This window comes from Castor canadensis, chromosome 18, assembly GCF_047511655.1.
Source record: "Castor canadensis chromosome 18, mCasCan1.hap1v2, whole genome shotgun sequence".
Taxonomy (NCBI): Eukaryota; Metazoa; Chordata; class Mammalia; order Rodentia; family Castoridae; genus Castor; species Castor canadensis.
Window position 1 is genome coordinate 40,106,093 of NC_133403.1, and position 15,365 is coordinate 40,121,457.

Consider the following 15,365-nt stretch of genomic DNA (forward strand, 5'->3'; position numbering starts at 1 on the left):
AGCCTCCTAATGCTTACCACAGGCTGTGTTCTTATACTGACTGTATAGAAAGAAGAGGCTACCCATGTATACACCTCAGCCCAGGCACAGGGCCTGATCTGTGTTGTGACTAGGAGACATGGGATGAGGGGGGGATAAAAAGGACTTCATATAGCCAAACCAATTTTGAAAAAGGAGCCGGGTGCCAGAGGCTCATGCCTACAATCCTAGCTGTTCAGGAGGCAGAGATCAGGAGGATCGTGGTTCGAAGCCAGCCGAGCAAATAGTTCATGAGATCCTATCAAAAAAAAACCCATTAATAAAATAGGGCTGGAGAAGTGGCTCAAGGTGAAGGCCCTGCGTTCAAACCACAGTACCACACACAAAAAAAAAAAAAAAGAAAAAGGAGAACAAAATCAAGTCTTACCTTTACTTCACTTTGAGATTTGCATTTATTTATTTACTTATTTTGGTGCTGGGGATTAAACCTAGGGTCTTGCACATGCTAAGCATGTCAGCAATTCTACCTTTGAACTATACCTCATGGACAAAAATGTCTAGGCATTTCAATGGAGAAAATTATTTCACCTGAAAATGAGATTGGGGTGATCATAAACCAAAACATATAAGCAAAAACACTAAAGTTAAAATAAACACACACAGGTGAATGTCATCATGACCTTGAGACTAGAAAAGATTTCTTATCCAGAATACAAAAAGCAACAACCATAAAAGGCCTGGGCACAGCAGGGCACTAGTAGCTCACACCTGTAATCCTAGCTACTCAGGAGGCAGAGATCATGAGGGTCATGGTTCAAAGCCAACCCAGGCAAATAGTTTGTGACACCCTGTCTTGAAAAAAATCCTTCACAAAAAAGGGTTGGTGGAGTGGCTCAAGGTGTAGGCCTTGAGTTCAAGCCCCAATATCAGGAAAAAAAAAAAGGGCCTGGGCACAAACACTGAAGACCCAGCAAAGTCTTCTGATGCAGGTGAGGATAGGGGACTGGACTGAGCCCTACAAGCCTCAGAAGGGTGTGGGGAACAGGGAAACACAGCAGGTGCTCTCCTGGGATGGTCTCTGAGCTCTAGGAACAAAGGATCATTTTGAGATCAATACCAGAGTCCACAACTCCTAATTTTCAATTTCATAATCAGTCCCTGACAGTGTCTAACTTGGTTGCCAGATTAATTCTTTGACCATGAAAACCTTCTGAATCACTCACTAATGCTACCATCCAGATGATCTATTAAGTTGGGACAAGGGCTGGGCGGCCAAGCAATTTCACATATTCTACATGAATACACAGAGGGAGGCTAATTCCAGCACAGGACAACTTTGAACAACTTTTATTCTTACTAATTTAGGGGCTTGTAGCTTTAACGCAGTTGGGGGGCAAAAGGAGTAAACAGAAGTAAACCACAATGAGGACTATGACAGAGCGCTCTCTTTTTGAACTAGAGGAAAGTGGAGACTCCTTTGAAGCCTTGTTGGGCAAGGAGGGGCAAGTGGGATCCTCCAGAGCTGTACTCTCGGGGCTGACCTCGCCTGAGAAATCTGTATGAAGCTACTGGGTATCTAACATCAGGGCCTGTGACTAGGTACTTGTAATATCTCATTTTCTCTTAGGGAATTGGGACTTAGAAAAGGTTGAATAATTTCCCCAAGGTCACACTACAACTGAGCATCCAAAGGGACAAGTAAAAGACTCAAAATACTTGAACACTTAGTTCAGTGGTTCTCAAACTTTACCTGAAGAACTTGCTAAAACTGAACTTCTTGAGTGGCTTGTATAACTTGCATTTTAACACAAATCTCTCTGGAGATTCTGATGTAGATGGCAGGAATGACAGGGGTGGTAGTGAAATCCCAGACCCACCTTGTCCTACTGTTTCCTCTGGGCCTCAATTTTCTCATCTTTAAAATCATGCTATTACTATCATGGGGTTGTTGTGAGGAATTCTTGAGTTTAATATAACATATTTAATATAATTAAATAACAAGATAATTTTGTGTGTTTAGTATAAGGTGCTTAGAATAGTACCTGTCATTAGCAAGTATTTTTTTCACCCTATGTGATGGGGAGCCTGCTACCTCTCAAGGCAGTCCATACCATCTTTAGTCAGTCCTGGGAAGTGGCCATTGGTCACCATGGGCCAGGTCCTTTCATTTGGGTCTCTATACCCTCATATACAGAGTTGACTGAAAAAATTGTTTTGTTTTTTTTTTTCAGATATAAACCCCAAAAGGCTGACAGCATACCTCCTGGCTGCTAAAGGGAGTCATACATGATCATTAGAGCCATTGTAGAATGGGGTGCCTAGGTTCCAATGTTGATTGTCCACAGGTTTGTTTCCTGTCTGTGGGGACCTCAGTTTCTCCATCTGTTAAATGGTTTAGTGTGGCTTATGGTCCCAGCTATTTCTAACCAGGTAGAGAAAGGTTACTAACTTCTGGCATTTTAGCAGTTTGGGGTAGCAGGCAGCAATTGCCCAGACATCCTCCCTCCACCCCAGGTCTGGATATTTTTACCCTTTCTCTTCTAGTTCTGGAATTGAACCAGAGTCTTCTACATGCTGAGTGTGTGCTCTGCTACTGAGTTACACTCCCAGTCATCCAAAGCCCTTTTTTTGAGACAGAATCTCTATGTAATCCATATTGGCCTCAAACTCATGATCCTCCTGCTTCAACCTCTTGAGTGATGGGATTACAGGTGTTCCACACTGCACTCAGCCTTTTTGTATTTATTTATTTTTATTAATTGTTTTTTGTAGTACTGGGGTTTGAACTCAGGACCTCATACTTGCTAGGCAGTTGGAGAGCTGGAAAAGAGAAACTACCCCCACCCCAGTCCCAGATCCTTTTGTTCTTCCTAAATCAGAAAATCCTCCTGGCTTTCAACCTCTTCCCCCTCCAGACCTCAGGCCCTGGTGACCTTAACATTGTGTGTACCTTGTCCTATACTGGGGTTTCTCTGAAGCAAGACCATTTCACTATTTATTCATTGAATTTGTTTCCGTTGGGAGGCACAAACTTGGCTTTCAGGACACTCTTGCCCTGAGACACATGACAGGGACAGATGTTGTAGGAATCAGAGTATGAACTGAAGACATGGGGCGAGTGACAGATTCTGACAGGGGGTGGGGCTACTTAGAGGGAAAGATCTCTTTGGATGTGATGTTGAGGAGAGGCAGGTGGCATGTGGAAGGAGTAAAAATTACAAAGTCCACCATAAAAAGGACCTCAGTGGGGCGAAATTTCAAATTCCAAGTTCCCACTCTCCATAAAAACAGAGGATGGTCTTTGGGGGAATCCCACAAACTTGGGAAGAGGGGGCCTCCAGGTTTAGTGTACAATGTGACTGAGCAGATGAGCGCCCTCTGGTGGTAACAAGAATTAAACGTCACTCCACAGACCTGGAATGCCACATGCTTGTGACTTTACTGTGGGCTAAATTCTGTCATTCATTCCTGTTTTTCCCACATTTATTCACTCAACAAATATTTTTCTGAGTGCCAAGAATGTGCCAGGTGATATCTGAACTCTGGGAGTTAGAGCTGTGAAACTGTAAAGGTCCTACCCAGGAGGTGACATCCTAGACAGTGCTCTACCCCACAACACAGTGGCTCCCCAATATCCCAAAACAAAAGTGGCAGCAAATGCTCCAAAAGCCAGAGAGCCCCGCTGCAGGGGCTCTGCATTTGCAGTCACTTTCCCCCCTGCAGAGCTAGGTTCTGGTTCTTTGCATTGCTGCCTCAGGGCTCTACAGGAATGCTCTCCCTACACCCCATCTGAGATTTCATAAAGGTTATCATTTTGCAGGAATCCCTCACCTAGCACTCAATGTGTGCTCCGAACACAGCTTTTGAATGGATTTGAGGATTCATTTGCTTAAAAAAATTTTTTCTTTTTGGCAGTTCTGGGGCCTGAACTCAGAGCCTACACCTTGAGCCACTCCACCCAGACCTTGTGTGTGTGTGTGTGTGTGTGTGTGTGTGTGTGTGTGTGTCTGAACTCAGAGCCTACACCTTGAGCCACTCCACCCAGACCTTGTGTGTGTGTGTTTGTGTGTGTGTGTGTGTGATGGGTTTTTTCGAGATAGGGTATTACTGACTATATGCCTTCAAACCGTGATCCTACTGATCTCTGCCTCCTGAGTAGCTGGGATTATAGGTGCAAGCCACGGCACCCCGCTGTGCAAAAGATCCTTATCTGGTAGTTGGGTAGAGTGGTACATGCCTGTCATCCCAGCATTCTGAGGTGGTTGCAGGAGGATCCCAAGTTTGAGGCCAGTCCGGTAAGTAAGATTCTGTCTCAAAAAGACAAACAAGAAAATCACTAGCTCTGTAGGAAAAAAAAAGGACAAACAGGACTGGAGGTGTGGCTCAACTGGTAGAGCACCTGTAAGCGTGAGGCCCTGAATTCAAACATTAGTACGGCTTAAAAAAAAAAAAAAAGACAACCAACCAAAACTTCAGGCAATGACTGGCCTAATATAAATCAAACGCTAGTTAATATAACTGAACAAAACAACAAAAAAGTCCTAGAAAAACAAAAATTAAGTTAAAATGGAGCTGGGCACAGTGGTACACACCTGTAATCCCAGCACTCAGGAGGCTAAGAAAGGAGGATAGTGAGTTCCAGGCCAACCTGGGCTACAGACCAGGTTCAAGACCAGCCTGGACTACATATATAGTGAGACCCTGCGTCAAAAACCCAAAAAATAAATGAAATGAAAAGGGCCACCCTGGTACTACTCACCTCCCTTACCCTGCTTTATCGTTTCTATACATTTACAACCTTTTAAACTATTATAATTTACTCATTGATGTTTGGACGGATCTTCCACTAGAATGCAAGCTCCAAGAGGGCGGGGGACTTTGTTCTCTGTGCAGGTGAACAGCGCTGGCATCTAGCAGGCGCTCAACAAACATTAGCTGTAGACCTCAGCTTGCTCTTTTTCCAACAGACCTTGCGCCAAGGGGAAACCGGCCTCAAGAGGCGCCCAGAGGTGACCTCAGGCGGCCCAACCCAGGAGTCGAAGCTCCGGGAGCAGGGCCACGGAGCAGCTGCACAGATGCGAGACGAGACCTACCGTCACGGGACGCTTCCAGCAAACGGGCGCGGACGCCGGCGTCGGCGCGCCAGGGACTGTGGGCGGTGCCGTCGAGGGCGGCGGGTCACATGACTCGCACAAACACCGCCCACGAGGGGCGTCTTGGTAGGCGGTCCGTATGCAAATCACCCACGGGCGCTGGCCAATCACGGAGCGCGTCGAGGGTCCCGGCCTGGAACCGGACGCCGGTCGGCGCGCAGGCTCGCGTCGCGGTCGCTTCGGGTTTTCGGAACTGTGCGGCGGGCCTGAGAGCTGGGGCTGCAGCTGCTTGTTGTACCTCTTAGGTTCACGGCGGCCGGCCGACCCGGTGAGGCCGGGCCCACGTGTGAGGCGAGAGGGAGCGGGCGGAGTGTGTGGCGAGACCCGGGCCGCTGCCCTCGCAGGCTCCCGGGCTGGCCGCGCCTTCGCAGCGTGCTCCATGCATCCGGAGCCCGCCCCGCCCCCGGACAGCAACAGTCCCGAGCTTCCCTTTAGCGGCGGCAGCACCACTAGCGGCAGCCGCCGGAGCCGCCGCCGCAGCGGGGACGGGGAGCCCCCGGGGGCCCCGCCGCCGCCGCCGCCGCCTGCCGTCAGCTACCCGGACTGGATCGGCCAGAGTTACAACGAGGTGATGAGTCTCAACGAGCACTCCATGCAGGCGCTGTCCTGGCGCAAGCTCTACTTGAGCCGCGCCAAGCTCAAAGCCTCCAGCCGGACCTCGGCTCTGCTCTCCGGCTTCGCCATGGTGAGCTCGGGACACCCTGCCCTCCCCCCACACTCCCTCTTGCCCTGGCCGCTCCCGCCCGCAGCCCCGACCGGTCCACTGGGGAGGGGACGGGAAGAGCTGTAGAAGCCGTCGTGGATGCTGGACGTGGGGAGAAAGTGGGCGAAAAGAGATGGTGATAAGCTGTGCAGGTGTCCAGGCTTAGGGGGGGCTCAGGTGCCTTCAGATGGGCAGGCAGCTCAAGTGCAGCAAAGGGGGAAGGGACACAAAGAATGATGCGCCCCCAAAGTTTAGTAAGAAAACAGTCCTGCTTGCGTTCAGGGGGAAAAGAAGGGACTCAGAGGGTCCGACCCATCTGGGGACAGGTGTCAGGAGGTGGAGCTGAAGAGAGCTGTCTTGTGCGCCCACACCTGAGACCTGAAGGTATCGGCCAGCCTCTTGTGTCAGTCAGTAGAGGGGATTTCCTGACATCTTTTTTTCCACCGCATTCTCCCTCAGCTTGGGGGTTTGACAACCACTACCCACCCTCAGTTTCTTCTCCAAAAACTTGCCAGTGAGTCACTGAGTGTGGGGGAGGAGGGTGGGACCTGTTACTCTTAAACAGGCTCTTACTTGATTAGGGGGTAAGCCTGTTTTTCCTACCCCCATGTCCCAAGGAGCTGGCCACAGAACCCTCTAAGGGGTGGAGCCCAAGCAGCTGCAGGTTGGGACCCAGAAAGTGGTTCTGGGGATACTTTCAACCTGAAATCTTGGAGTTTCTCTGGGGCAAGGTGCTACATAACAACTACATTATTATCACTCTAGGTGACATCAGCCTGCATGAATGGGGTCTCTCCCTCCTGGGTGAGCTAAGCTCTTAGCCTTGAGGAAGGGAGTGGCTGCACCCTTGGTGTTTTCTTGGGAAGGGAGTGTGTCTGTCTGGGTCTCTCCCCGTGTTCTGCAAACAAGTAGGCCAGTGTAGTGGAGTCTGAATATTTAGAATCCCAAACTGCTCAGAGCCACAGTGGAAAGGCCAGGAGAATGGGGATCAGGAAGCACTTCTCCCAGCTCTGGTACTTGCTGCCTTTGTGACTTCAGGCCAATCACTATCTCTCTGGACCTTGATTTCTGAAATGGTAAATGAAAACCGTTCTTCAAAAGTTTTTCTGACTGTTTTTTTCTTGGGGGTGGACTAAGGTTTGAACTCAGGGCTTCACATTTGCAAAGCAGTTCTTCTGACCTTGAGGACAAAATTAAGGGAGCCCTTAAGAGGGGATCAAGGAGAGAATAAAGGGGTGACTCCCTAATTTTTAGTTTAGGTGGAAATGATGAAATTCTAATCTGTCGTTTCCAAATCCTAAGAGACCAGTCTCTACCTTGCACCTGAATCCCTTAAGAACAGTTGACATTTGCCAAACACCAAACACTATGTGCCATGTACTGTGTAGTCTCACTCACTTCTCACCAGTCCTTTGATGTTATCTAGGGACTTTCCCAAGGCCACACAGCTAGTCAGGTAGAGCGGGACTTGAACCCAGGTCTGCCGCATCTAGAACTTGCTTAGGCACTTGTACCATTTGTGTATGGAGCTCTGATCAGTGTTCAGATATGGACAGGTAGGACCAGGCCTAGAGAATGAGAAAAAAGTTTCTTTGCAGCCAAGGAAAGTTTTACACGTTGGCAGAAGGGACTCACCATTTGTGAGCTCTTCCTTGCAGAGCTCTGGGTTTAGGATAATGGGACACCTGTTCCCTTTTCCTTGTGGTCATAAATCATAACTGCCCAGACCCCTTCTCACCCCAGGAGAGATGAGAGTCAAATGGGTGACACTTTCCTGACTTCTCAAGTTCTCTTCCTCCCCAAGAAAACAGGCCTTCTTCCTCTTGCTGAAAATAGTCGGGAAAGTTGGGGAGCTGGGGCCCCCAGTGAAATTGGATGGACCTTGGCTTACTACCTCGTCAGGATTTTTGTTTTCCTGGGACCTTTTTTTTCTACACTGCCTGGGTGGAGAAGGCTCCAGGTTGTGCTAATGGCAACCCCTAAATTCTCTAGGCAGAGAAGGGAACCTGGGGACATCCTCCATTTTGGGGCAGTGATTACAAGAAGGCACCCACATTTGCCACAAAGCTGTAATTCTATGGGTGAGATTTGAGTGCAGGGTGGGAGATCTGACCGGCCCCACAGTCACTGCTGACACCCAACCCTTGAGTAAGCCTTAGAGAGGAAGGGGTGCCAGGCAGCGGACACCATGGTAACAGTGACAGGTTTCCTGGATTACTCTCCTTTGGCCTATGAGTCAGCATAACCAGCTTCCTGCCCCCAGAGGGCTTCCTTCCTAGAGACCTGGAAAACCAGACAAGTTGACATGACCTTTGATCTCCTGCTCACCAGGGAGAGCCTCCCAAAAAAGACTGATGGAGATTGAGCCATTTCCCACTGCCAGGTGGAAGAGCCTGGCCAGATCCCAGTGAAATGTTGGGAATAGACTGGGGCAAGTGGCTCGACATGTTTGAAGTCAGTTTTCTCTTGTGCACAAACATGGAAAGATCCTACTCTTCCTCTCACCTTGCATGAGGATGCATTACAAGGCTAGGCTGAGCCTGTGAACAGTTGGGGAATTTCAGGATCTGAAATTGGCTGCACCCTCTCCAGTCTGCAAACAAGGTTCCGCTCTTGACAGCATTTCTACAAACAGCCACCCTTGGCTGACTCAGCAGATACAAAACGAGGGGCCCTGGATATAGCATATGATCTCCATCCTGCAGGGCCTCTAGAGCCAAGAGTCCCCTTGGGGACCTTGCTTTGGGCCGTCTGTGCCTCAGGTTACCACTCAGCAGTGGGCAGCCAGCCTGGGTCTGACCCTGTCCCCTGCAAAACTATGGTGAACACACGCAATCCTGTGTGTTGGGGAGGGCAGGCTGTAATGTTAGCCTAAGCAGATGTTAATTGGGAAGGTCAGCCTGCTGCAGTAAACAAAATGCTTGCCACGACCTGGGATCAATTATTTTTGGATTATCTGCCTCCTCAAGTTCTTTGCCCCCAGCACCCTTTTGTTCCAGGTTCCAGAACAGGTTCAAAATTTGGCAGGAATTTTTGTGAAAATGAATTGGAAGGAAGCACTCAAGTCATGGGGTATTATTGAGCCTTTGTGACATGTTTGGAGTTCATGGGGTGCACACTGCTCAGTACTCATCCCCAGAAATTATCCTTACTGCCGGGGTTGATGGGCCTCTTGCACTAGGCTAGCCACTGTACCAAGTGCCTGCCATCTTCTGTCCTCTGTACAGCCTGGTGAAGGCAGCTCGTCCTCCCAGATGAGTGAATTGCCTGAGCAAGCCTGGCTGAAGAGCTACAGGGCCATTTGACTGTTACAGAAAGAGAGCAAACATCAGAGAGTGGTAGGAGGACAGAATCGAAAAGCTGAAGTATAGTAGAGCAAAATCAGGAGTAGGCGCTAAAGCTAGACAACTCAGGTTCAAATTCCAGCTCTGTCTCTTGTGACTGTGAGACCTTGGGGAAGTTACTTAACCTCTCTGGGCCTCAGTTTCCTCATCTGTAAAATGGGGTAATACTAGCACCAACTTCACTGGTGTGAGGATTCACTGAGTATTTGCAAAGCACTTACAATACCTGACTAGGTATCCAGGAAACTTGCTCACCCTTGCCCCTTGCTCCCATGATGTTGTGCCTGCTTGCTTCTTCCCTCCACCCATTGTCCATTTGTTTATTTGTTTGTGTGTGTGTGTGTGTGTGTGTTTTATAGTACTGGGGCTTGAACACAGGGCCTACACCTTGAGCCACTCCACCAGCCCTTTTTTTTTGTGATGGATGTTTTCGAGATAGGATCTCACGAACTATTTGTCTGGGCCAGCTTTGAATAGCGATCCTCCTGATCTCTGCCTCCTGAGTAGCTAGGATTACATGCGTGAGCCACTGGCACCTGGTTATTTGTATGTTTTTGAGACAGGTTCTGTCTGTGTGGCCTCAAACTCGAGATCCTCCTGCCTCAGCCTCTGAGTGCTGGATTGCAGCAGTGTAGCACCTGGTGTTAAAGCTGCTTCCTAAGAAGTGATTCCAGCTGAGTCTTGAGGACGGTGGGGTTAGGACTTGGAGAAAAGCCTTCCAGTCAGAGGAGCTTGCAGGAGTCATTCCAGTGATGAGAAGTTATAGGGTCTTGGGGAAAGGTGGGAAGATTGGTGTGGCTGGGGTTGTGCTCTGGATTGAGGGTCTTCATTAGCTGTTTAGGAAGCTTGAACTTGTGAATAGGCATTGAGGTGCCTATGAAGGTTGTAAACAGAGGAGTTGCATGAATTTCATAATAGTGATGGTGAAAGTGACACTATGTATTGAACCCCTGTTGTGCCAGGCATGAACCTGAGCCCTTTTCTTTCTTATTTAATCCTCACAGCAGCTCTTAAAAGTATGTGCTCTATATAAGAAAACTGGGCTTCTTACAGGCTCAGATCACCAGCTAGTGGATTCAGGCTTTAGACTGTATGATTTGAGCCTTTTCTACTCTCCCCCACCCTTGTCACATTACCCCTTAGCTGGTTGATAACTGGGCCTTTGAGGTCTCTAGATGTCCGATTCTGCATACTAGATTTGTATGTTGGACTGGGTGTAAGTGGGATTTTGCAGAATGTCCCAAGAGGAAGGTACTGTCTGTCCAGCAGAGAGGCCTTTTGTGAAACTGTAAGTGCCTGTGGCAAGTTCCTGGAGTTTTCATCTGGGAGCAGTGAGGAGCCCTGGTTCCTGGGTCCCTGGCTGGCAAAGGGGAAACTTAAGTAGGCTTCCTATAATGATGGATATTGGGTAGAGGTGGGGGATAGAGTCCTTTTGGTGGAATGAAGCCAGATATAAAGTTTAAACATGAGATTTCCCTCTGATGGGACTCCTAAGGGTCCTTTAATATGCTCCACGGAAGTGACATCTCAGACTGATTGTACCACAGACTTTTTTTTTGGAGCAGAATCTATTTTTGTTTGGTGTGTGTTTGTGTGTGTGTGTGTGTGTGTTTTTAATGGGGCTGGGTTTTGAACTCAGGGCTTTGCACTTGCAAAGGCAGGTGCTTCAGTCCCTTTTGCTCTGGTTATTTTGGAGATGGGATCTCTCAAACTATTTGGTTGAGCTGACCTCAAACCTCTGTCCTCCTGATCTCAGCCTCACAAGTAGCCCTAGCTACTTGCAGGTGTGAGCACACCAGTGCCCAGCTTATTTTGTTTTTTTGACATACTGTATAGCCCAGGCTGGCCTGAAACTCAAAATTCTTCTGTCTCAGCCTCTCCAGGGCTAGGATTCTAGGCACGCTCCATAATGCCTGTTTGGAGAAGAATCTTGTGTTACTGTTGACACTCCCCTTTGGAGAGCATTTCTCTAACCCAGGGTTCAGTCACATTTTACAGTGAAGGGCAATGTGGTTTCTGTAGTAACTACTCACCTCTGTTATTGTCCGTAGACTATGTGTAAGTTAATGAGCATAACCAATAATGGGTGTGTGCCAATGCAACTTCACTTTCAAAGTTAGTGTGGGTCCTAATTGGCCAATCCCTGGTCTGAACTGTGTTCTCCAAACTTTTTTTTTTTTTTTTGCAGTAATGGGGCTTGAACTCAGGACCTACACCTTGAGCCACTCCACCAGCCCTTTTTTTGTGAAGGGTTTTTCGAGATAGGTTCTTGTGGAACTATTTGCCTGGGCTGGTTTTGAGCTGAGCTGCGATCCTCCTGATCGGCTAAGATTACAGGCATGAGCCACCGGCACCCAGCTTGTCCAGACTTTTGATCACATACTGTGCCAAAAAGTTGTAGCACTAGCTCACTATTCTATTTATTTATTTTTATTTATTTATTTATTTTCAGTGCTGGGGTTTGAACTCAGGGCTTTACACCTTGAGCCATTCCACCAGCCCTGTTTTTGTGGTGGGTTTTTTTGAGATCGAATCTCAAGAACTATTTGCCCAGGATGACTTTGAACCATAATCCTCCTGATCTCCTCCTCCTGAGTAGCTAGGGTTACAGGAGTGAGCCACTAGTGCCCAGCTTGATTTGTTTGTTTGTTTGTTTGTTTGTTTGTTTAGGTGGTTCTGGGGGTTTGAACTCAGGGCCTTTATTTGCTAGCCAAGCATTCTACCACTTGAGTCATGCCCCCAGCCCTTTCTGCTTTTGCTTTAGGTATTTTTCAAATAGGATCTCCCATTTGACTCAATCCTCATTTTTAGGTCTTCCAAGTAGCTGGGATGCCAGGTATACACTACTGTACTCAGCTTTTTATTGGTTGAGATGGGGGTCTCATTCTTTTGTCTGGGTTGGCCTTGAACTAAGATCCTCCTGATCTCCCAAGATTACAGGTATGATGTGCCTGACTACAGTTTGTATTTTTATAAATGATATATGCATTTTAAGAAAACATCATGTAGGGCCGGGCACTGGTGGCTCGTGTTTGTAATCCTACCTCTTGGAGATTGGGAGGATCATGGTTCAAGGCCAACCCAGGCAAGTAGTTCTCTAGACTCCATCTCTAAAATAACCAGAGTAAAATAGGCTGGAGGTGTAGCTCAAGTGATAGAGGGCCTGGTTTGTAAGCATGAAGCCCTAAGTTCAAACCCCAGTCCCACCAAAAAGAAAAAGAAAAGGAAACATCATGTAATTATCAACATACTTAAAATAAAATACAGCTAGTAGAGTGGCTCAAGTGGTAGAGTGCCTGCCTAGCAAGTGTAAATACAGAAAAGTTGAGAGCTGGAGGTGTAGCTCAGTCGTAGAGTGCTTGCCTAGCATATACAGGCCCTTGGGTTTGATCTCTAGCACTTCACACAAAGATACTTTAAGAGATGAGAAAATAGCTGGGTGCTAGTGGCTCATGCCTGTAATCCTAGCTACTCAGGAGGCAGAGATGAGGAGAATCATAGTTCAAAGCCAGCCCTGGCAAGGTAGTTTACAAAACCTTATCTCAAAAATACCTAACACAAAAAGGGCTGGTGGAGTGGCTTAAGGGGTAGGCTCTGAGTTCAAGCCCCCTCAGTACCTCAAAAAAAAAAAAAAAAAAAAAAGATAATGACTGTCGTGGAACGTCTAATATGATCTAATTCCAAGGGGTCACCTGGGATTGTCACTGGACGCTTTGGAGACCCTGGGCTGAGATATGCCAAGGTGAGTTCTTACCTGCCTATGTTCCTTCAGCTTCCTTGTACTGAGGTCCAGGGCTAGTGGAGAATAGAGGCAGTAGACATTTGATTCTGTCTTTAGGACATGATTAAGTGTGGTGAAGGGGAAACATTGATTGAATGCTCTTTTCTTTGTGGGAAAGGGCAGTACTGGGGTTTGAACTCAGGGCTTCAAGTTTGCTAGGCAGGTGCTCTCCTGCTTAAGCTGCATGTCAGCACTTTTTTTGAGATAGGGTCTTGCTATTCTCAAACTGGTGATCCTCCTGCCTCATCCTCCCAGTCCTGGGATTATAGTCATACATCACTACTCCTGACTTCAAGGCTCTTATCACAGTCTGGAAATACTATTTGCTTGTGTTTAGCGCCTGTCTTTCTCCTTCATTTTTGGGGCAGCAATCTTGCTGTCTTGTTCCCTGCTTTATGTCTAAAACAGCAGTAACTTGAAGTATAAAACCTAAAGAAGCCCAAATTTCCAGATGAAGAGAAAGTCTAAGTTTGTCTCCCTTTTCCTTTTCCCCATCTACAGATTTAACCTGTTAATGGCTTGTGATACAAATTTAGCAAGTGGCAACTAGCATTTTTTTAAATGAGTTAAGAATGAAGGCTGGGAGTGTAGCTTAGCTGTAGAACGCTTGCCTGGCATGCTCGAGGCCTTGGGTTCCATCCCCAGCACTGCAAAAACAAAACAAAAAAAACCGCAAAACCCAGAATGGAATGAAATAGAGCAGCATGTGTCTTGTAAGAATAAACGATTGGCAGGCTTCAATTGTAAGTGGTGTTTGGTGAAAGTTTCATTTCTGTTATAAAAGTGTGCGTGTCTATTTATAGAAACAGTTGGAATACTGGACTGTCACAGTCAAGAGAGTTTGTAAACCACTGGATTAGGCCTCAGATGTCTCTTAATAAACTGTTCGCATTTGAGCTGAGGCAAACAGCTGGGGGTGACTCTGTGTGACCACAGCTTGGGAGCCCCTGTGTTCCAGCTGCAGCTTCCCACCCTCCTAAAAAAATGAACAAACCTGGGCTGGGGAGTGAAAAGTTATATCTCCCACTGTGGGCGCTGGGGTTGGGCCTGGCATGGGAGCCGGCTGCCTTAGAAGGGCCTGGACTTCAAGGCACCAGGTGTCCAGGGTCTCCTTGGAGCCCAGCAGGTTGGAAGGAGGGCTGGCTGGCATTTGGGCAAGGTAGACAAAGTCCAGACCAAAGCCAGCCAGGCCCTGCCCTCTGTGAAATCACAGAATCTTCTTCAGCCTGAGGTTTGGCATCTCCCAAGTCCCCTGTGGAGTTCCGTGGACCTGTGTGAGTTGGGGCTGGTAGTCCTGTGCCCTTCCTTATTCCTTTAAGCTGCGGTGTCCCGGAGGCCCGTGGCTGGCTGGCTGGGAGCTATTTATTTTGGGTTAACGGTCCCAGCTCTCACAAGGCTATATTTACTTTGCGAAGCTGCCTGTGTGCAATCTGATCTGCTCTGATCTCTGGGAGTCCAGCTGCCAGCTCCTGCAAGGTCCCCCTGACCATACTCTCCCCACCCGTGGAGACATTTCCCAAATGGGAACTATTTGGGGAAAAGCAGTGGCTTTTTTGCTTTTGAGCATTTTTCATAAGGACCTATGATTTATGCCAACCATCCCTTTCTTCTGTCAGAATCATTCCTTGTATGCGGCCCTATGGCATTGAATGTAGTCCCAAATGTGGCAGTGGTGCATACAGCCAGCCTGTGTGTGGTTGGAGTTCCAGGAATGATCGGGTCCAGCAAGGGTGATGGGGTTTTTTCTGGAGCAGGGCAGCAGGCCCCTTCCTCTTCCTTGGAGGGCCCCAGCCTCTCCCCAGAGGGGGTTGGGGGGTGGCTAGTTTTGGTGTCCACAGGCTGGCTGTACCCCAGCAGCTGGGTTTTCAAACCTCTGAGCAAATGGAGTGGTGTAGAGTGGGCTCTGTCCTGCCCAGGTGATCAGTGTGGTATGGGGTACACATTCTCTGTGCTAAACCAGGGAGCGAAGGCTACCTCAGAATGGGGCAGATGAGGCCCAGAGTGAGGGGCGGAACTTGGGCATGTGGAGTCAGCCCCTCTCCTGCCTGGGCTGAGTCTCTGAGCTATTTCTCTTCCGCTTCCAGCTCTCTGTTTTTCTTTTTAACTAAGATTTATTGAGCTTCTCCTGTGGCTGACTTTATGCTAAACATTTACACATCAAAACCTCATTTAACCTCCTCCTCAGAGACCATATGAAGGAAGCACTCTATGACCTCCCATTGTACATGGGCTTTAGAGTGGTTGTGAGTTGGAATCCTCCACACATGAGCAAAGTAACACCTTTGATGTTAATCTCACCTCTCTGAGACTCAGTTTCTTCATTTGCAAAGATTATATATTGGCAGCACTGGGGTTTGAGCTCAGGGCTTTGAACTTGCTAGGCAGGCACTCTACCACTTGAGCCA

The 15,365-nt window shown here is 48.0% G+C and overlaps 1 protein-coding gene and 1 pseudogene across 3 annotated transcripts in view; both read left to right on the forward strand.

Moving 5' to 3' along the window:
• On the forward strand, nt 1-122 carry LOC141419113 (small nucleolar RNA SNORA51; annotated as a pseudogene).
• Nucleotides 123-4,951: 4,829 nt separating this feature from the next.
• The window catches only part of LOC109686395 (calcium release-activated calcium channel protein 1), a 39,330-nt gene continuing 28,916 nt past the window's right edge, over nt 4,952-15,365 (forward strand). Inside the window, exons 1-2 of one of the 3 annotated variants that reach the window (XM_074061245.1) lie at nt 4,952-5,817; nt 12,865-12,921. In XM_074061245.1, the coding sequence (XP_073917346.1) occupies nt 5,212-5,817; nt 12,865-12,921 (663 nt within the window). In that variant the 5' untranslated portion in view covers nt 4,952-5,211. The remainder of the gene's footprint in view (nt 5,818-12,864; nt 12,922-15,365) is intronic. The other 2 variants (XM_020163682.2, XM_020163681.2) reach the window with 2 other exon arrangements.